General features: G+C 41.1%; 4 protein-coding genes and 1 pseudogene across 5 annotated transcripts in view; 3 read left to right on the top strand and 2 right to left on the bottom strand.

Annotated features, from left to right (window-relative positions):
• Window positions 1–6,847, bottom strand: part of LOC311116591 (uncharacterized protein) — a gene marked incomplete at its 3' end in the record, with an annotated part of 39,852 nt that extends 33,005 nt beyond the window's left edge. Inside the window, exons 1-2 of the mRNA XM_084191661.1 lie at window positions 6,737–6,847; window positions 6,498–6,529 (exon numbers count right to left, since the gene is read on the bottom strand). Of these exons, the coding sequence (XP_084047787.1) occupies window positions 6,498–6,529; window positions 6,737–6,760 (56 nt within the window). The 5' untranslated portion in view covers window positions 6,761–6,847. The remainder of the gene's footprint in view (window positions 1–6,497; window positions 6,530–6,736) is intronic.
• Window positions 6,848–7,917: 1,070 nt separating this feature from the next.
• On the top strand, window positions 7,918–9,658 carry LOC311116587 (uncharacterized protein). Its single transcript, XM_084191659.1, has 2 exons — window positions 7,918–8,243; window positions 8,483–9,658. Exons 1-2 carry the CDS (start codon window positions 8,162–8,164, stop codon window positions 9,424–9,426), a joined length of 1,026 nt encoding a protein of 341 aa, XP_084047785.1. The 5' UTR covers window positions 7,918–8,161; the 3' UTR covers window positions 9,427–9,658.
• A 49-nt stretch (window positions 9,659–9,707) lies between these two features.
• LOC311116585 (uncharacterized protein) lies at window positions 9,708–11,347 on the bottom strand. The gene is made up of 2 exons (XM_084191658.1): window positions 11,270–11,347; window positions 9,708–11,027 (listed from the first exon to the last, which is right to left on the bottom strand). The coding sequence occupies exons 1-2, from the start codon at window positions 11,340–11,342 to the stop codon at window positions 10,000–10,002; spliced, it is 1,101 nt and encodes a 366-aa protein (XP_084047784.1). The 5' UTR covers window positions 11,343–11,347; the 3' UTR covers window positions 9,708–9,999.
• A 1,084-nt stretch (window positions 11,348–12,431) lies between these two features.
• LOC311116590 (nuclear pore complex protein Nup107-like) lies at window positions 12,432–17,305 on the top strand. Its single transcript, XM_084191660.1, has 6 exons — window positions 12,432–12,510; window positions 12,701–12,861; window positions 12,975–13,101; window positions 13,359–13,472; window positions 13,629–13,796; window positions 17,091–17,305. The coding sequence occupies exons 3-6, from the start codon at window positions 13,081–13,083 to the stop codon at window positions 17,196–17,198; spliced, it is 411 nt and encodes a 136-aa protein (XP_084047786.1). The 5' UTR covers window positions 12,432–12,510; window positions 12,701–12,861; window positions 12,975–13,080; the 3' UTR covers window positions 17,199–17,305.
• A 66-nt stretch (window positions 17,306–17,371) lies between these two features.
• LOC311116598 (solute carrier family 35 member E3-like) lies at window positions 17,372–19,536 on the top strand (annotated as a pseudogene). The gene is made up of 2 exons: window positions 17,372–18,124; window positions 19,099–19,536. The product of its transcript is annotated as a solute carrier family 35 member E3-like (transcript).
• The last annotated feature ends 274 nt before the right edge of the window (window positions 19,537–19,810 follow it).

The raw sequence follows: 19,810 nt of genomic DNA, 5'->3' as shown, positions 1-19,810 counted from the left end.
ACATTGATTTTGAGACATTAAGACTTTATTATAAATTAAATTGTTCCAACGACAATTTGCATATGAAAATCAGAAATGGCACGCAGATCAGTAGAACTGGTACGATAACTTGGCACTCCAAATGGAAAAGGTTGCCGACCGCTTCAGGAGCATAATGGCAGAATATGCTAAGGCCAGCAGCAGCAGGCAGAGGGAGGGCGGTAACAGGTTCATTTATTCTGGTTCGGCTATATTGATCTCTGGCTCCCTCTTTAATAATTTGTGTGTCTTCATTTTTAATCACGGCGCTTAAAGCATCAGACAAGTTCAGTAGCCAACATTTGGTTAATTTAATCAAACATAGGGTGTGTCTATATATGGAAAAATATACATTTTAATATTTTGACCAATCGATTGGTCGAAAGAACAGACAACTCTCGGTCGACCAAGATTTCTTTTTTGTCAGGGACAGCCCTAGAAATTAGATCACCTGGCGCATGCTGCACAACAGTGAGTGACTCAAGGCTCCGGTCTCTTGTTGTGCGCTTGTAAACAAACACAACTTGAGACGTGACAGGGCACTACCGTAAACTACATAATAATGTGACAAGTGAAATGAAGAACGCACTGTTCTTTATCATCTAACGTATTGCACAACTTGACTGCAGGTATTTACTTAAAAAGTAGCTACAAATATTCAATTTTATATCTAAGAAATAGTTAACGGTATTGAAAAACCATCCTGTGGCTTCTTCCAAATACCCCGGTATAGGGTATATACGGTATACCGCCCAAGCCTAGTGTGTACAGCCCAGTACATCACTGGGGTTGAGCTCCCTGCCATCCAGGACCTCTATACCAGGCATTGTCAAAAGAAGGCCCTAAAAATTGTCAAAGACACCAGCCACCCAAGTCATAGACTGTTCTCTCTGCTACCGCAGTCAAAGCGATAGCGATGCACTAAGTCTGGAACCAACAGGATCCTGAAAAGCTTCTACCCCAAGCCATAAGACTGCTAAATAATTAACCAAATAGCTACCCCCTTTTGCACTAAGTATTTTGTCTCATCACATACACTGCTGCTACTGTTTAATATCTGTCATTTTATTCCTAGTTATATGTACATATCATCTCAAATACCTCGTACCCCTGTAACATGGACTGGGTACTGGTACCGTGTATATAGTCATCGTTACTCATTGTGGATTATTTTTCTAGCATTCTCTCTGCATGGTTGGGAAGGGCCCGTAAGTAACCTGTTGTTTACGAAGCATGTGACAAATAATAACATTTGATTTGAGCGTACTGAAGGTCGGTTGATAATGCTTCCCTGTAGATATTTGGTCTCAGATTACCACAGACATAGGAACAAAAATCAGTGGACAACAGGTAAAGTAAATTGAAAGTATGTTTGTTTAACATTCTGACTTGTAATGGGACTTTCTGGACTGCTGAGCCTACATGTCAGAAACGAGAGTAAGTATCTCACGCTCAGATTCTAAAAGAGGCTAGCTAGGCCTATGTGAAGCTAGCCAAAATAAGGATTAGCCACAATAGTGGAATTTGCGGTTCACCTTCAAAATAAAAGTCCCCTTTGAAAGTGATACAAATAGTGTTATCATGCCATATTTGGACTAAATGATACAAAACAAGGTTGGAATGTTATATAATTTCAACACAAAACAATAATTAGTTAATTTGACAAAAATCTGTTGAAATGGGGGGGGGGCATAATTATATTTCACTGTACTGCAGGTGTACTGCCTTTCCTACAGATTGTAGATCAGGGGTGTCAAATGTCCGGCCCGCGAGATGATTTCGAAAAAAAATATTTATAATAAATAATAATTTGTAAAGTATAAAAATGCGCTGCAATTTTTCAATAAAATAAGCTGCTGTTCCAATTGCATCCACTGGATGGCGCAATAGCAATTGTGTTAAGCAAGCAAACTGTTTATACCGGGGCAGAGCAAGTAGGTCAAGCACTTGCAGCAAATGAGCTACTTTGTTTTGCCCGCGATATTTATTACGGCTTCTACTTTTAACATTATGTGCTTTGGCACCCTCATTGCCCCAATATGTCTCTGTCAAAAAAGAGAGAAGTGGACACAGAGTGCAGAGTGTTCCAAGAAAAATTGTCATCCTATTTATTCACGGAATTGAATGGGAAAGCTGTATGTTTGGTGTGTTCAGAGCATGTTGCAGTGCTGAAAGAATATAACCTTCGTCGCCACTATGTGAGTCTTCATGCCGACAAATATGACAACTTTCAAGGACAGCGGAGATGAGAGAAGGTGAATGAACTGTTGGCGGGTCTGAAGAAACAGCAGTCTGTGTTTACTCACAGCCGAGACATCAGTGACGCTGCAGTGAAAGCTAGCTACCTCATTGCTAATGAAATCGCAGTGGCTTCAAAACCATTTAGTGAGGGTGAATTTGTAAAAACATGCATGATGAAGGCAGCGGAGATTGTGTGCCCTGAAAAGCGGCAGGCTTTTGCAAATATCAGCCTGACAAGAAACACAGTTGCAGACAGGATTTCCGATCTTTCAGTGGATTTGGACAGCCAGTTGAAGCAAAAAGTAAAGTCATTTATTGCGTTTTCGGTTGCAATTGATGAAAGCACGGACATTACAGATGTTGCACAACTGTTGACCGTCACGAGGAGTTCGTGGAGTTGGTGCCGATGACAGATACAACGACAGCAGCTGATATTTTTACCGCACTCGTCGGCGCGCTGGACAGGGTCGGAGTGGACTGGTCCCACGCTGTCAGCCTGGCTACAGATGGTGCGCCCTCAATGATCGGGAAAAAAAGCAGGCGTTGTGACAAAGTTCCGAGAGAAAGTGCAATCTGCAAATGGAGGACGTGATTTTTTGACTTTTCACTGTATTTTGCACCAGGAGGCTTTGTGTTGCAAGTCATTAAAGATGGATAACGTCATGAAGGTGGTCATCCAAACTGTTAATTTCATCCGATCCAGAAGCCTGAATCACCGTCAGTTTGACAGCCTTCTCAGAGAGAAAGACCACATCTATGGCCTGCCATTCCACACTGAGGTAAGATGGTTAAGCCGTTGTGGGGTGCTGTGCTGAGGCGTTTCTTTGATTTACGAGAAGAAATTGAACAGTTCATGGAAGAAAAGGGCAAACCAGTGTTAGAATTTCATTCCGCAGAATGGATGCCGGACCTTGCATTTATGGTGGATGTTACAGAGCACCTGAATAACTTGAACAAACAGCTGCAAGGGCGCAACAAAGTTGTCACGCAGTATTATGACAGCATGATTTTATTTTATTTTTATATTTAACCTATTCTTGACTCTGTGGTTCTTGCACTTGTTTGGGGAACAGGATTTCATTATTTTTATCTACATTTCTGCCTGAGAAATGACACCCTGATATAGTTCTGTCATCTGTGAAACAGTTCTGTTAATCACTGAGGCATTGTTTGTTCTTTTTCTTTAGAATTTTCAAATAAACTTGACGTGTTTTATGATTAATAGTGATGTTGTACTTGTACTATTTTGGACACACTGTCCTCAGGCTCCAGCTTTATGTTGTATGTTGATGGTATTAAAACAAAGAAAACAATCTGAAGTTGTTGTTTTTAAGTTATATATATACTATGATTTTTCCGGTCCGGCCCACTTGGGAATAGATTTTCCTCCATGTGGCCCCTGAGCTAAAATGAGTTTGACACCCCTGTTGTAGATCCATGAAATGGGGTATCAATCTACTCAGTGACACCCACAGAACACAACTGGACCATTTCATTGATCCACAATCCATAGGTAAGGCTGTACTCCTTAAGGCACGACAGGGACTGAAGAGAGACACAGAAATGATTTGAGATGTGGTTTGGATACGACTGTGATATGTGTTTGGGATACGACTATGATATGTGGTTGTCTCTTAAGATGAAGGCACTAGCTGTGGGTCTCTCTGGATGGGAGCGTTTGTTGAATGGATCAATTGTAAATGTAGTGTTACAGTATGAAGTGCAATCAGAGAGTATACAGACCCCTTTCCTTTTTCCACATTGTTACGTTTATTATAAAATGTATTAAATAAATACAAATCCTCATCAATCTACAAACAACACCCCATAATGACAAAGCAAAAACAGCAAATTTATAAAAGAACACCAATTTATAATTTACTTAAGTATTCAGACCCTTTACTCAGTACTTTGTTGAAGCACATTTGGCAGCGATTACAGCCTCAAGTCTTCTTGGGTATGACGCTACAAGCTTGGCATACCTGTATTTGGGGAGTTTCTCCCATTCTTCTCTGCAGATCCTTTCAAGCTCTGTCAGGTCTCCAGAGATGTTCGATCGGGTTCAAGTCCAGGCTCTGGCTGGGCCACTCAAGGACATTCAGAGACTTGTTCCGAAGCCACTCCTGCATTGTCTTGGCTGTGTGCTTGGGGTCGTTGTCCTGTTGGAAGGTGAACCTTCTCCCCAGTCTGAGGTCCTGAGCGCTCTGGAGCAGGTTTTCATCAAGGATCTCTCTGCACTTTGCTCCGTTCATATTTCCCTCAATCCTGAATAGTCTCCCAGTCCTTGCAGCAGAAAAACATCCCCACCGCATGATGCTGCCACCACCTTGCTTCACCGTAGAGATGGTGCCAGTTTTTCTCCAGACGTGACACTTCGCATTCAGGCCAAAGAATTGAATCGTGGTTTCATCAGACCAGAGAATCTTGTTTCTCATGGACAGAGTCCTTTAGGTGCCTTTTGGCAAACTCCAAGCGGGCTGTCATGTGCCTTTTACAGAAGAGTGGCTTCCGTCTGGCCACTACCATAAAGGCCTGATTATTGGAGTGCTGCAAAGATGGTTGCCCTTCTGGAAGGTTCTCCCATCTCCACAGAGGAACTCTAGAGCTCTGTCAGAGTGACCATCGGGTTCTTGGTCACCTCCCTGACCAAGGCCCTTCTCCCCCGATTGTTCAGTTTGGCCGGGCGGCCAGCTCTAGGAAGAGTCTTGGTGTTTTAAAACTTCTTCCATTTAAGAATGATTGAGGCCACTGTGTTCGTAGGGACCTTCAATGCTGCAGAAATGTATTGTTACCCTTCCCCAGATCTGTGCCTAGAAACAATCCCGTCTCTGAGCTCTATGGACAATTCCTTCGACCTCATGGCTTGGTTTTTGCTCTGACATGCACTGTCAACTGTGGGACCTTATATAGACAGGTCTGTGCCTTTCCAGATCACGTCCAATCAATTGAATATACCACAGGTGGACTCCAATCAAGTTGAAGAAACATCTCAAGGATGATCAATGGTAACAGGATGCACCTGAGCTAAATTTCAAGTCTCATAGCAAAGGGTCTGAATACTTATGTAAATAATGTATTTCTGTTTTTTTATTTGTAATACATTTGCAAAAATTTATAAAAACCTGTTTTCGCTTTCTCATTATGGGGTATTGTGTGTAGATGGATGACTAAAACATTTAATACATTTTAGAATAAGGGTGTAACGTAAGAACATTTGGAACCCAGGAAGAGTAGCCGCTGCCTTGACAACAGCTAATTGGGGATCCTAATAAATACTAAAAATGTACTTGTCAATATGCACAATAAGCTGACAGGGAGGTGATTTCCCACAGTCAAAGCCCGGAAATAAGAGCGACGACACTGATAGTTGTGTGTCACTGAGTAGACTGATACCTAAGGATTGTTGATCCATGAAATGGGGTAAGACTGTATAGTGCAATATAAATGTAGACGTCAGTATGCCCCCAATGCAATTCTTAAGTCTAATGCATCCAGTGCAATTTCAACTGATTTATTTATTTTTGTCAAATTAACAAAATGTTATATTTTTGTTGAATTTATATAACATTCCAACCTTGTCAAGCATTATCTAGTCCACTATTTGTATACATTTGCATCACATTCAATTAAATTCCACTATTGTGGCTCATCCTTATTGTGGCCAACTTCACATAGGTGCTAGATAGATACCTAACTCCATTATAAACTGGGTGGTTTGAGCCCTGAATGCTGATTGCCTGAAAACCGTGATATCAGACCGTATAACATGGGTACAGCCAAAACAGATTTGTACTGCTCTAATTACGTTGGTAAACAGTTTATAATAGCAATAAGGCACCTCTGGGGTTTGTGGTATTTGGCCAATATACCACGGCTAAGGGCTGTGTCCAGGCACTACGGTCTGAGGTTAACACAGGTTTAGGAGATTTTATACGTTTTATTCTATGCGAACATTAGCTGTATTAATTACGAAGCCATCGTGATTTTAATGATTACATAAATTCAATGTAACTCACAAAAAGTGACGTCAGCTGATGAAGATTATCTCATAGAACCAAACGTATTATATCTCCTAAACTTGTGTTCAACACAGACCTGATTTTCGGCGTTAATCCAAAAACGCATTTATTTTCCTCATAGGCTTTGTCCAACGAACGAACCATGGCAGAGTTAGTGCCTACAAAAGTTCGCCATTACTATTTATCACTATACCAAGTTCCCTAGAAGAGGTTTCTTACCTCACTTTACGGAGCTTCTTCTGAGGTCTCGCCTGTGAAAAAGATAGATTGACATTTTGCATGAGTGATTGTCAGCTGGGATAGCTAACAAGTTAGCTAACTAAAGTCAGTCAGGTAGCTAACGTTAGCTAGTTTTTCACTGCATACGGTACATTATTATGTAACGTTTGTTTGCTAGCAAAACGTAGCTTCTTCGTTCCTTAGCTAGCTAGTTAGTTACAACGAAAATACATAGTTACCAGATGTGGGTATTTGGAGTCCATTTCTGTCCGTGTACACTCAGCTATCGGAGAAAATAAATAAATATATATATAGCTAATGTTCACAAGGCCGCTAACGTTAGCAAAACAAAGACCTTGACATAACATATTTTTTCCCGCGCATCTTTAGTAGATGGAACCCTCCAATGGGCCCTTTTCACGTGACGTCAGACAACTTCCGTTCTGCCGCGATGCAGGTTATGTTTACATCCGGTGTCGCTTAGGAACGCTTAGCTAGTAGCACATCATTATGGAGTTCACCCAGTCCCTTTCACATCTGCCACCAATACGACTTAACGACGTAGAACGACTTGCTGACAAGTGGTCCCTTACTTCAAGATCGAAGCTTGATAAAGGCTACAAGTTCTTCGTTGAAGGTTACCTGTTTGATTATGAAGGTACGTGTTTATCTTTATTTAGCTTAAATTAGCCCTATGCTAGCGAAGGTTATGAGCTGACGAGTTTCTGTTTTGCAGCCTCTTTTTAATATTACTGCTGTTTGTATCGACCGTAAGATAAGAGTCAGTAATGTATTAATGGCTAATGCTGCGCCCTTTCTCCCAATCACTGTATTGAAACAGTCTCAAGTGTAGTTAACGGTGAGGTGACAGTGAGAGGGCGATGTTACAGGTCCATGAAGAAAAATGAGGAGGCTCATCGGCTTCAGGTTTCTCAGATAAACAGTTCTCTAACATTATGATAAGATAGGGTAAGATAGATAAGTTTTCTTTTTGTTGTGTTTTGCTGCGGTTGCAGATTTAATAAGAATGATTCCACAAAGTTCCACTGTGGATCAGTTTGTTTCTCAGTCTGAGCTCTGATTTTGTATCATTAAACTTAATACACAACGAAATTCTTACAAACCGATGTGGGTTGTTGACGGCAATAAAGACTGGGAAAGATTCTGTGATAACTCAAAATGTTCAAATTTTCGATAAGTGTTGGCACTACTTGTCAAAGGTTTCAGAACAGCCAATTTTTCTTAATTAAAAAAAGAAATTGGGTTTTGAAAATTGTGTACAGTAGTTTATAATGAAACGCAGAAAAAATGTTTTGTAAGTACAGCACTAATTGTTATGTCTCTATGAACAGGTTACACTAGACTCTGCAGAGGTTCCTGTGGTACTCAATCACATGTCATGTTCCTGCTCTGCTGGGAAAGCACTATGTAATCACATAGTAGCACTTCTTTTTCAAAGTGCTCACTATGTTACCATGGGCTTTAAGACAGTGCCATTGCCTCTGTCATGCACCAGCGCACTGCAGACCTGGCACCGGCCTAGGACACAGGTCAGATATTATTTGTTACACTGATGCAGAACTTTGCAGTTTGTATTGACTTTTGACAATGTATTGTTCATCATTATTATATCACAGGGAATTGTACCAGAGGCCACCAATGATATGGCGGTGTGTAAACCAGCGGCTAAGAAAAAAACAAGTGTCAGAGCTGGAGTGAAGTGCACACTGTACCGAGCCTATGATGGTGAGTCTGAATGAGCCCCCGCCTGTACTAGAGCACAAAGACTTTAGTGCATTTCTAAAATAATACAAACATAAAAGTGATTATTATTTGTTACTTTTTATATAGACTTTCAGTGGATATTTTTTTATTTGTATTAGAAGCATGTACGAGACTGGATGAGTGTGGTTGTCTTTTTTAGTGAAAAAGATAAGGTGGCATTTAATGAAATCTAAACTTGACATATCTCACTTTCATGCCAGGGCCTATTCCGGATCCTCACGTCATGGCCAGTGCTGAGAAACTGAAAGACATCCGTCCACAACCAGGGATTTGCAAATTGCTGCACGGGCTTGAGGGCCTTAATTTGGTGGACTCTAAATTTGGCCCTGTGCCATTTGGGTCTGTGCTTTCTTACCAGTGCCCTCTAGAATTAAGTAGAGATATTATTAAACACCCTGGTGCCAGTGAGTTTCCTCAGTTGCCTATTGAAGGTTACAACTTTAAATTTCCCATTGATTTTGAGCCCAACTACATACAACAATGTCATTTGGACAGCCTGATTGTGTCAGAGGAGATGTCTGCTGCTATTGAAGCAGAAACAAGAATGCAGTCAGAATGCCAGCTGTGGAGCCAGGTACGCAAACCCCGACTGACAGCCAGCAGATTCCGTGAAATATGCCATGTTCGTGGGGAGTTGTCTGCCAAGGCTTTGGCAACCCGCATTCTGAGAGGAACTCCTCAGACAGCTGCTATGAGAAGAGGGTTGGATCTGGAACCTGAGATACTGAGGCAATATTCTGATTTTTGTGATGTCTCTCTGAAACAATGCGGGGTCATCATCCACCCTGATTCACCTCACCTTGCAGCCAGCCCGGATGCTAAAGTCTTCTGCCCAACAGAAGCACCACCATTTGGTCTTGCTGAGGTTAAGAGTTGCGATGTTGAAAATGTTACCCAAGTTAAACACCTGATCACAGTTAAAGGCCAGGCCTGCCTTAAGAAGAGCCACAAATACTACTATCAGGTTCAAGGCCAACTCGCCTTAAGCGGACTTCAGTGGTGTGACTTCATTACAGATACCCGCACTGACTTCACAGTTGAGAGAATCTTTAGGGATGAGGAGATTATCCACTCAATGCGACAGAAGCTTGATCATTTCTATTATAACATCTACATGGATGTCTTCTTAAGTTATAAAACATAAGGCAGAATTTTGTGTAAATAGTGTTAAGGTAAATGTGGAAGGTGAACCTTTGACATTTTTTTCTTTAACTGCAAATTAACTTGTCATATACTGTATATCTCCTATGTACTGAAACACACATTTTGAAAAGGATTGTGATGTAAATGTCGACATGTTTTTCTTTAACTGCAAATGAACTTAATTGTGTTATATACTGTATATCTATGTATTGAAATACAAATTTTGAAAAGGATTGCGATGTTGTAAATGCTCTTACCAAAATCAAAAAGGATTGGAAGCAGTTGCTTGCAAACATATATTTAATAGTTCCATCAGTGCCATGACACATAAGCACATAACATGGTTAATAGTTGGATATTTTTACAATATATCACATTAGGTTCATTAATAGCTATGAAAAAGTTATTACCCTTAACAAAAACATACAGTATAACATTAGATCAATTAAATTACCAACAAAGTTAATTCATATTTACATTTTTTTGTACATACAATACAGTAATATAAAAGTACTTCTATTTACAGCCCATCTAGCTTACTCAGGAAATATACAACTTCCAGTTGACAAAAACATCAGACTGGTTTGTCTCCTTTAATGTCAAGAGGTCCCTGATAGTTCGACATGAGGCAGCAGATGGCCCACAGCTGATTCACTGAACCCACTGTGGAAAGAGGAACAAGCCCATCCCAGATATGGTACTCCTTCACCCTCCGTATGGCCCTCTCGACTAAAATCCTCAGCCGGGCGATGGCCTGGGTCTTAAGAGTGTCCTCCCTGCTGAGCTGAGGAGATTTTTTCAGTGGAGGGATGACGAGTGTTGCCCCCACTTCTGACAACATCCTCTCGATCAGGAAACCCTTGTCCGCCATTAATTCATCTCCGGGCTGAAGTAAATGCAAGATCTGACATTTCCGTGTTATTTCCATGTCGGAGATGGAGCCTGTGTAGAGCTTTGATACAAATGTGATAACACCACATGGAGCTACACCAATCAGCCCTTTAAAGGTGGTGTGATTTTTGTAGCTCGAAAAGGTTTCTGACTGTAGTGAGAGGGAGGATGGTGTTTCACAGCGGATCTCGGTGCAGTCTACTATAACTCTCACCTGAGGGCAGTAGAGCTTGAACTTATCAGGCATTGTGGCCTGCACCTGCTCTCTTGTCATCCACACCGGCAGTGAGCCAAGAACCTGGTAAAGGTAGCTAGTCCATGTTAAAATGATGCGGCTAACTGTGGACAGGCTGACCTCAAAGATGGTAGACAAGGTTTTCTCCTGAAGCCCAGCTGCAACACGACACAGAAACATAAATAGTTCATCAATAAGTGGAAGTTTTCGGTGAGGGCTAGGTGTCACATGTGCCGTTTGCTGTGCCTTAGACCAGTATACAAGCCGTGAAGCAGAGGGATAAACAGAATCCCAAAACACAGTGAAGACCTCCTTTGAGCTGAATCGTGTGTAGTAGCGATAGTCCTCATCTGTGACACAAAAATTAAAAAGGAGTGGATGCTGCTTCTTAACTGTCAGGTGCTGGATCTCAATTTCTAGGGACAACACTTGCAGCTCCAACTCTCGAATTCTTTGAGTAGCACTGTCCAGTTTACCTTAAGGGGAAGAAAAAGCATACATGTTGGTAGGTTAGTTATTACTCATCTATCCCATCCCATTTTCAATAAATAAAACTGAAGAAGCTTCTAAGATGGATGAGGTTTAAAACGCCAAGTCTTTTCACAGAGAGACCAGTTACTCCAAATCGTAGTATAAAATAGTATTTTTACTTAACTGCCATATACTTTTACTTTTTTTGCCAAACAGATACATGGTTACTCTTATTTGTAATACTAACCAGGAGAAGGACGGCAGGCATAGTCGTGATCGTTTGTCACTGCAGGCAAAGCACCCTCTGTGCTGTCAGGCATCTCATGATCAGAATCATCCAGGACAGCAACACCAAGACGCTTTCTTGCTCGCTGGTAAACTGACTCCCGAGCTTGTGAGATTAACCATATGCTTGTCATGATACATTTTGGTAATCACTTTTCAGTCCCTAAAATGACAAAATGTAGCAGCTATATTGCATCAGGATTAAATTATTAAACATTTTGTACAAGTAATATATTATTGGATTACAGTAGTATTACGTTTAACGCTGTCTACCTATCCTTACCCCAATCATTCCAGTGGAATCTAGACGGCACTGATCCCTGTTTAATACGGATCCGTCCACTGGCCGATGTGTATCTATCCTCAGGGGGAAAGTGCTGACTGCAAACAAAGGTGCTCCCACGAAGAATCTTAAAACTTGGTCCCTCATCTCTCCTGATCGCCCTCACCCAACGGGCACGTATTTCTCCATCAACAGGGAAATCGTGAAAACTCAGATACGGGAATTTCTGTTTGTTGTTTGAACAAAATGGTACACTGCAATAGCATCTTCTCGAAGATTGTGCCATGCTTCGGTGTTGGATGGGATACTGTTGCGATACAGACACCGGGAGAAAAGAAACAGCTAAATTAACATTCAGCTTTGACCAGGAATCAATATTTATCTAGCTATCATGCACAACAGTATTTGAATAGGTGAGTTACTATACATTCATGAATAAACTAACTGCCTAACAAAGGGTTAGATAGCTAGCTAAGTAAACTTGTTACATTACAGCCAGGCAGCAATGTAACGCTACCTTTTAACGTTATCGGTATCTGGTACTAAGTTGTTGTTAGCTAACGTTAGCCCACTTTTAAGTAACTAAGGCAGTGAACAATTATGAATTAACAATAACGTTAGCAAGTTACAAACCATTGCATATACGTAAACATTATTACTCTTAACTTTACTAATTTAACTTAAACGTACCTTTTGGAATTTCTTCAAGTAGCTAGCTTGCTAGTTAGTGGTCAACAGTTGTATTTTCGTTGAGAAGTCTCAGGTTACGGGCGAACGGAAGTGAAGTTAACCTGCTACGCGGAAAGGCGGAAGTTAGATGACGTCATCGTGAAAAGGGCATATTGATTGGCTGGTGTTTGACCCCGCCCAGAGAGCTGAGGCCCTCAAACAGAGCAACGCCATCATGAGGAAGTTCCTGGGTACGTTACACACACACTCACGGTTCTGAAACAGATCAATGCTTCCTGTGTGAGGTAGTCCCTTTCCCATACTACTAACACATGCCCATACAAACATTGCATTGTATTGGCTACCTTTTGAAAATCTCCCTCTTTTTCAACCATGCTGTTGACCCATTGCTATCTCTCCTCTCTCTCTCATCTCCTCCAGCCTCTAAGAAACACGATGCAGCCAAGGAGGTGTTTGGTAAGGTCCCAGAGGACTCAATGAGGGAGATATACAGCCAGTGGGAGGAGCTAGGCCTGGACACGCCCCTTCCTGCAGAGGATGAGAACGCCATCAGGGAACACCTGTGTATCCGCGCTTACCTGGTGAGGGGACAAGCTCTCGCAGCACTGTGATTGACTCGTCTGTTTATTAAACGTTTTTAGAGGGGACTCCTGTAGTTGTATAAGGTGTGTGTGTGTGTGTGTTACCCCCCCAGGAAGCTCATGAGGCGTTCAATGAGTGGTTCCATCACATGAACTCCCCCCCTCAGAAGCCCAGCCCCCCCGGCCCAGGCCAAGTTCACTGAGAAGGTGGCCTTCGAGATGAAGGAGAAGGAGTACCAGGTACACAATACACTCTGATCCCAGATCAGTCTCTGTGTTACGGTAGAACTGGTGAGGAGTTTAATTTGTTAGAGTAGCTGATCCCAGATCAGTCTCTGTGTTACGGTAGAACTGGTGAGGAGTTTAATTTGTTAGTGTAGCTGGTTCTGGATCAGACGAAGAACGCTAATGCTAGCAACGCTATTATTTAGCGTAACAGCCTATTGACTAAATTTAAAAAAAAAAGGTGTGTTAAAGTGTGACCTCCTCTCCTGTAGATGGAACACGACAACTGGACCGGCCGTCTGGAGGCTCTGACTGAAGACGTGAAGGAGAGAATCTACAACGTCCTGCTGTTTGTGGACGGGGGCTGGATGGTCGACGTCAGAGAGGTGTGTGTCTGTCTGTAACTGAGTATTACCGTTAGTGATTGGTGGCGTGAGGGCTCAGCGCTAGGTTAGCGTTTGAGCCTGTATTAGCTCTGTCTCCAGTACAACTGTGTTATTTCTAGGTACACATTATTACTTCTACCACTTGTTCTATTCCAGGATACGGAGGAGGACCCAGAGAGAGGCCACCAGATGGTGCTGCTCCGTAGACTCTGTCTGCCCATGATGTCCTTCCTGTTGCAGACAGTACTGCAGAGAACACAACGCCACCAGGAGAGTCTCAGACTGGCTGATATCATCGCCTCAGACCAACACCGCCTCTATGAGGTCTGTACTGTAGTCTAGAAATTATATTTCTATGGTCTGCGCTGGAGTCTGACCTGGGCTGAGGGCATCTCAATTCAGTCTACAGTGGCTTCATCCTCTCCCCTCTCTGTCTCCTTTCCTTTGTCTGCCACCATCTGCTTCTCAAGTCTACTGTGACTTCAAGGAAACACTATTGAGATTCACCTAATAGTCTAGTGTGGCTTCCTCTCTTCCACGTCATCTGACACCTGTCCAGTTCTTTCACATCAGTGCTGATGAAGCGTTATAGCTCAATACAATATCAACACCATCTCACAGCGTTATAGCTCAATACAATATCAACACCATCTCACAGCATTATAGCTCAATACAACACCATCTCACAGCATTATAGCTCAATACAATATCAACACCATCTCACAGCATTATAGCTCAATACAATATCAACACCATCTCACAGCATTATAGCTCAATACAACACCATCTCACAGCATTATAGCTCAATACAACACCATCTCACAGCGTTATAGCTCAATACAACACCATCTCACAGCATTATAGCTCAATACAACACCATCTCACAGCGTTATAGCTCAATACAATATCAACACCATCTCACAGCATTATAGCTCAATACAACACCATCTCACAGCATTATAGCTCAATACAATATCAACACCATCTCACAGCATTATAGCTCAATACAATATCAACACCATCTCACAGCATTATAGCTCAATACAACACCATCTCACAGCATTATAGCTCAATACAACACCATCTCACAGCGTTATAGCTCAATACAACACCATCTCACAGCATTATAGCTCAATACAATATCAACACCATCTCACAGCGTTATAGCTCAATACAATATCAACACCATCTCACAGCGTTATAGCTCAATACAATACAACACCATCTCACAGCATTATAGCTCAATACAATATCAACACCATCTCACAGCATTATAGCTCAATACAATATCAACACCATCTCACAGCATTATAGCTCAATACAACACCATCTCACAGCATTATAGCTCAATACAATATCAACACCATCTCATAGCATTATAGCTCAATACAATATCAACACCATCTCACAGCATTATAGCTCAATACAATATCAACACCATCTCACAGCGTTATAGCTCAATACAACACCATCTCACAGCATTATAGCTCAATACAACACCATCTCACAGCATTATAGCTCAATACAACACCATCTCACAGCATTATAGCTCAATACAACACCATCTCACAGCATTATAGCTCAATACAATACAACACCATCTCACAGCATTATAGCTCAATACAACACCATCTCACAGCATTATAGCTCAATACAATATCAACACCATCTCACAGCATTATAGCTCAATACAATATCAACACCATCTCACAGCATTATAGCTCAATACAATATCAACACCATCTCACAGCATTATAGCTCAATACAACACCATCTCACAGCATTATAGCTCAATACAACACCATCTCACAGCATTATAGCTCAATACAACACCATCTCACAGCATTATAGCTCAATACAATATCAACACTATCTCACAGCATTATAGCTCAATACAATATCAACACCATCTCACAGCATTATAGCTCAATACAACACCATCTCACAGCATTATAGCTCAATACAACACCATCTCACAGCATTATAGCTCAATACAACACCATCTCACAGCATTATAGCTCAATACAATATCAACACCATCTCACAGCATTATAGCTCAATACAATATCAACACCATCTCACAGCGTTATAGCTCAATACAATATCAACACCATCTCACAGCATTATAGCTCAATACAACACCATCTCACAGCATTATAGCTCAATACAATATCAACACCATCTCACAGCATTATAGCTCAATACAATATCAACACCATCTCACAGCATTATAGCTCAATACAATATCAACACCATCTCACAGCATTATAGCTCAATACAACACCATCTCACAGCATTATAGCTCAATACAACACCATCTCACAGCATTATAGCTCAATACAATATCAACACCATCTCACAGCATTATAGCTCAATACAATATCAACACCATCTCACAGCATTATAGCTCAATACAATATCAACACCATCTCACAGCATTATAGCTCAATACAACACCATCTCACAGCATTATAGCTCAATACAACACCATCTCACAGCATTATAGCTCAATACAACACCATCTCACAGCATTATAGCTCAATATCAACACCATCTCACAGCATTATAGCTCAATACAACACCATCTCACAGCATTATAGCTCAATACAATACAACACCATCTCACAGCGTTATAGCTCAATACAATACAACACCATCTCACAGCATTATAGCTCAATACAACACCATCTCACAGCATTATAGCTCAATACAATATCAACACCATCTCACAGCGTTATAGCTCAATACAACACCATCTCACAGCATTATAGCTCAATACAACACCATCTCACAGCATTATAGCTCAATACAACACCATCACCATCTCACAGCGTTATAGCTCAATACAATATCAACACCATCTCACAGCGTTATAGCTCAATACAATATCAACACCATCTCACAGCGTTATAGCTCAATACAATATCAACACCATCTCACAGCATTATAGCTCAATACAATATCAACACCATCTCACAGCATTATAGCTCAATACAACACCATCTCACAGCATTATAGCTCAATACAATATCAACACCATCTCACAGCGTTATAGCTCAATACAATATCAACACCATCTCACAGCATTATAGCTCAATACAATATCAACACCATCTCACAGCATTATAGCTCAATACAATATCAACACCATCTCACAGCATTATAGCTCAATACAATATCAACACCATCTCACAGCGTTATAGCTCAATACAATATCAACACCATCTCACAGCGTTATAGCTCAATACAATATCAACACCATCTCACAGCATTATAGCTCAATACAATATCAACACCATCTCACAGCATTATAGCTCAATACAACACCATCTCACAGCATTATAGCTCAATACAATATCAACACCATCTCACAGCGTTATAGCTCAATACAACACCATCTCACAGCATTATAGCTCAATACAATATCAACACCATCTCACAGCATTATAGCTCAATACAATATCAACACCATCTCACAGCATTATAGCTCAATACAACACCATCTCACAGCATCTCTCCCTGTCACTGTATTGCTGTCTCCTCTTCCACTCTTCTACTTTCCCATCCTCTTCTTCTTTTTGCTAACTATGTTCTGTCTCTTCTCTCTCTCTGTCTCAGGTGTTCTCCAAAGATGAGCTGAGGAAGTTCCTTCAGAAGATGAGGGAGTCGTCTCTTCTCTTATTGGATAAGAGTCTGGACCCGCTGGGGTACGAGATCCAACCATAAATACACCCCACCTGGACATTTGTTTTCTTTTCTTTTTTGTGTTCTTTTTATTTTTTTTGCCAAATTTTATGTAATGGAGTGAATGATTTTCTGCATTTTCGTATACAATAAAAGTGACTTGACTGAAATATTGTTTGTCTTTGGGCCGTGCACAGGCTGGATGCAAATCCGTATCTGAATCTAGAAGAGTATAAGGAAGGTTTGAGAGACCTTGTATATGTCTAGAATAAATAGTTTAGGTTATCGCCTTCAACTTTCCAAAGTCTCCACGGGGAGGCGCTGTAGGGCACTGACGTGGCTAGTTCTCTTCGCAGAAAAAACGGAAGTAAAGGTCGCTTCATCTGACGTCACTACTCCCGTTAAGTTGCAGCCAGGCTCTTTTTTTTCCCTATATGATCAACATGCGATGGGAAAAGTATGAAAGCGTTGCACAACTGGCAGAGGGTAGACATTTTTACTTGAATTTGTTGGTTTACATTAGCAAGCTAGATTCATACTATACAGTACTACTGAACCCTATAGGTAGATTTTACAGGACGGTTATCAAGAGGACCATGGCTAACCGACTTTCACACCTTTTCTCGAACAGCCGCCTCGTCATTGGATTATTGGCCAATTTGCTGTCGTCGATATGCATCGTTTTCATCAACAAATGGATCTATGTTCACTATGGCTTCCCAAACATGACTAACGCTGATCCATTTCGTGGTGACATGGCTTGGACTATGGGTATGCCAGAAGATGGACATATTTGCCACCAAAATTATCTGGCTCGCTCTCAGCTTCTGTGGCTTTCACCAATATGTCCTTACAAAACAACACCATTGGCACTTACCAGCTGGCCAAAGCGATGACAACTCCTGTGATCATTGTCATACAGACTGTGTTACAAGAAGACATTCTCCACCAAGATCAAATTGACTTTGGTATGTAGTGGTTACAATGTACCAATGCTGCTGACTGCTACAATGTAGCTAGCATTCCATACAGAATGGTCAGATTGGCATTTATTGAGATGACTTTTTTTTGTTTAAAAATTAAATACTTTTCTAATTGTACAAACATATACCGAAGTTGAATTATACATTCAAAATGAACATTTAGCAAAGTACATAATCAAGCACACAGGTTTAAGAAAACAAACTTTTACAAACATCACAGAGGTCTTATATACATAAAATTAGACATATGTATGTTTCAAAGGTAGCAGTGAGTTTCCGGTCATGTTTGTTTTTAACCAATCTTAATGATTGCAAAAAAATATCAAGCTGTCTTTCAAAAAATAAATAAGGGGGTAGCCTTCAAAAATATGTATTTGTGTATAAAGAATTTGGTTAATACAAATACATTTTTGACCATCTTGGAATAAACCAAATTTGACGACCTATGTGAAATTGGCAATAATAATATAATTTGAAAATAATAAATCATAACCACCCAGAAATTGGTAATATGATCAAAACTAAATAAATTATGTTCCGTAGTTCCAATGTCATTCCCACAAAAATGTACAGGGATTACGCTCTACAATGAATAGAGATGATCGATATACTGGAGGCAGCTCTGCAGAGTGGTCACTAGCTGGCAAAGTCAGAAAATCTCTGTGTCCAGTATGAAGGACATTAGAGGTACTTTCACGAGCAGATATCCATAGACTTCTAGTCATTGCGCTAATGCTAGTTAGCGACTTCCTTCAAACTGCATGCATTAGCCATACAAATGGTTCATCTGACTCCGGGGAAGTAGATAAAGGGCCTCATTGCCAACATCCCGAAGTATCCCTTTAACCCTAACCACACACTAACCCTAATGCCTAACCCAAACTTTTTTTCATTAATTTTTATGATTACAGTTACAGTAACGCTATTTACCTGATGTGTCTGTCTTTTCCCACTACTAGGTGCCCATAACATTAGGTGTGATCCTGAACTCCTACTATGATGTGAAGTTCAACCTCCTGGGGATGATCTTTGCCACACTAGGGGTGTTGGTCACCTCCCTCTATCAGGTGGTAAGTAGTGATGCTTTGAAGTGCACTTGGGACCTGGTGAACCCGGGATTCAACAAACATGGCTGTCTCCCAAATGGCACCCTATTCCCTATGAGCCCTGGTCAAAAGTAGTGCACTAGAAAGGGAATAGGGTGCTAGTTGGAATGCAGACATAGACTAGAACACGTTACTTATTCCTCTTAAAGGGGATTCCTCACCTTTCAGCATGACAATGCCCCTGTGCACAAAGTGAGGTCCATACAGAAATGGTTTGTCGAGATAGAACTTGACTGGCCTGCACAGAGCCCTGACCTCAACCCAATCGAACACCTTTGGGATTAATTGGAACACCGACTGCGAGCCAGGCCTAATCGCCCAACATCAGTGCCCGACCTCACTAATGCTCTTGTGGCTGAATGGAAGCAAATCCCCGCAGCAATGTTTCAACATCTAGTGGAAAGCCTTCCCAGAAGAATGGAGGCTGTTATAGCAGCAAAGGGGGGACCAACTCCATGTTAATGCCCATGATTTTGGAATGAGATGCTTGACGAGCAGATATCCACATGCTTTTGGTCATGTAGTGTATCTTGGTAATTACTTAGCTGAGTGTTGGACCACTCTT

This window comes from Coregonus lavaretus, assembly GCF_964263955.1.
Source record: "Coregonus lavaretus genome assembly, contig: HAP1_SCAFFOLD_680, whole genome shotgun sequence".
Classification (NCBI taxonomy): domain Eukaryota; kingdom Metazoa; phylum Chordata; class Actinopteri; order Salmoniformes; family Salmonidae; genus Coregonus; species Coregonus lavaretus.
This window is presented reverse-complemented; position numbering and strand designations above follow the sequence as displayed.

What these genes read in the sequence shown, in the direction of transcription:
- LOC311116585 (XM_084191658.1), bottom strand. Translation starts at nt 11,342, where the DNA reads ATGCCTGACAGCACAGAGGGTGCTTTGCCTGCAGTGACAAACGATCAC. An exon ending in TGCCTGCCGTCCTTCTCCTG is followed by an intron (nt 11,028 to 11,269) that starts GTTAGTATTACA and finishes CTTCCCCTTAAG; the next exon opens with GTAAACTGGACAGTGCTACT.
- LOC311116590 (XM_084191660.1), top strand. Translation starts at nt 13,081, where the DNA reads ATGAAGGAGAAGGAGTACCAG. An exon ending in GGATGGTCGACGTCAGAGAG is followed by an intron (nt 13,473 to 13,628) that starts GTGTGTGTCTGT and finishes GTTCTATTCCAG; the next exon opens with GATACGGAGGAGGACCCAGA. An exon ending in ACCAACACCGCCTCTATGAG is followed by an intron (nt 13,797 to 17,090) that starts GTCTGTACTGTA and finishes TCTCTGTCTCAG; the next exon opens with GTGTTCTCCAAAGATGAGCT.
- LOC311116587 (XM_084191659.1), top strand. Translation starts at nt 8,162, where the DNA reads ATGGCGGTGTGTAAACCAGCGGCTAAGAAAAAAACAAGTGTCAGAGCT. An exon ending in ACTGTACCGAGCCTATGATG is followed by an intron (nt 8,244 to 8,482) that starts GTGAGTCTGAAT and finishes CTTTCATGCCAG; the next exon opens with GGCCTATTCCGGATCCTCAC.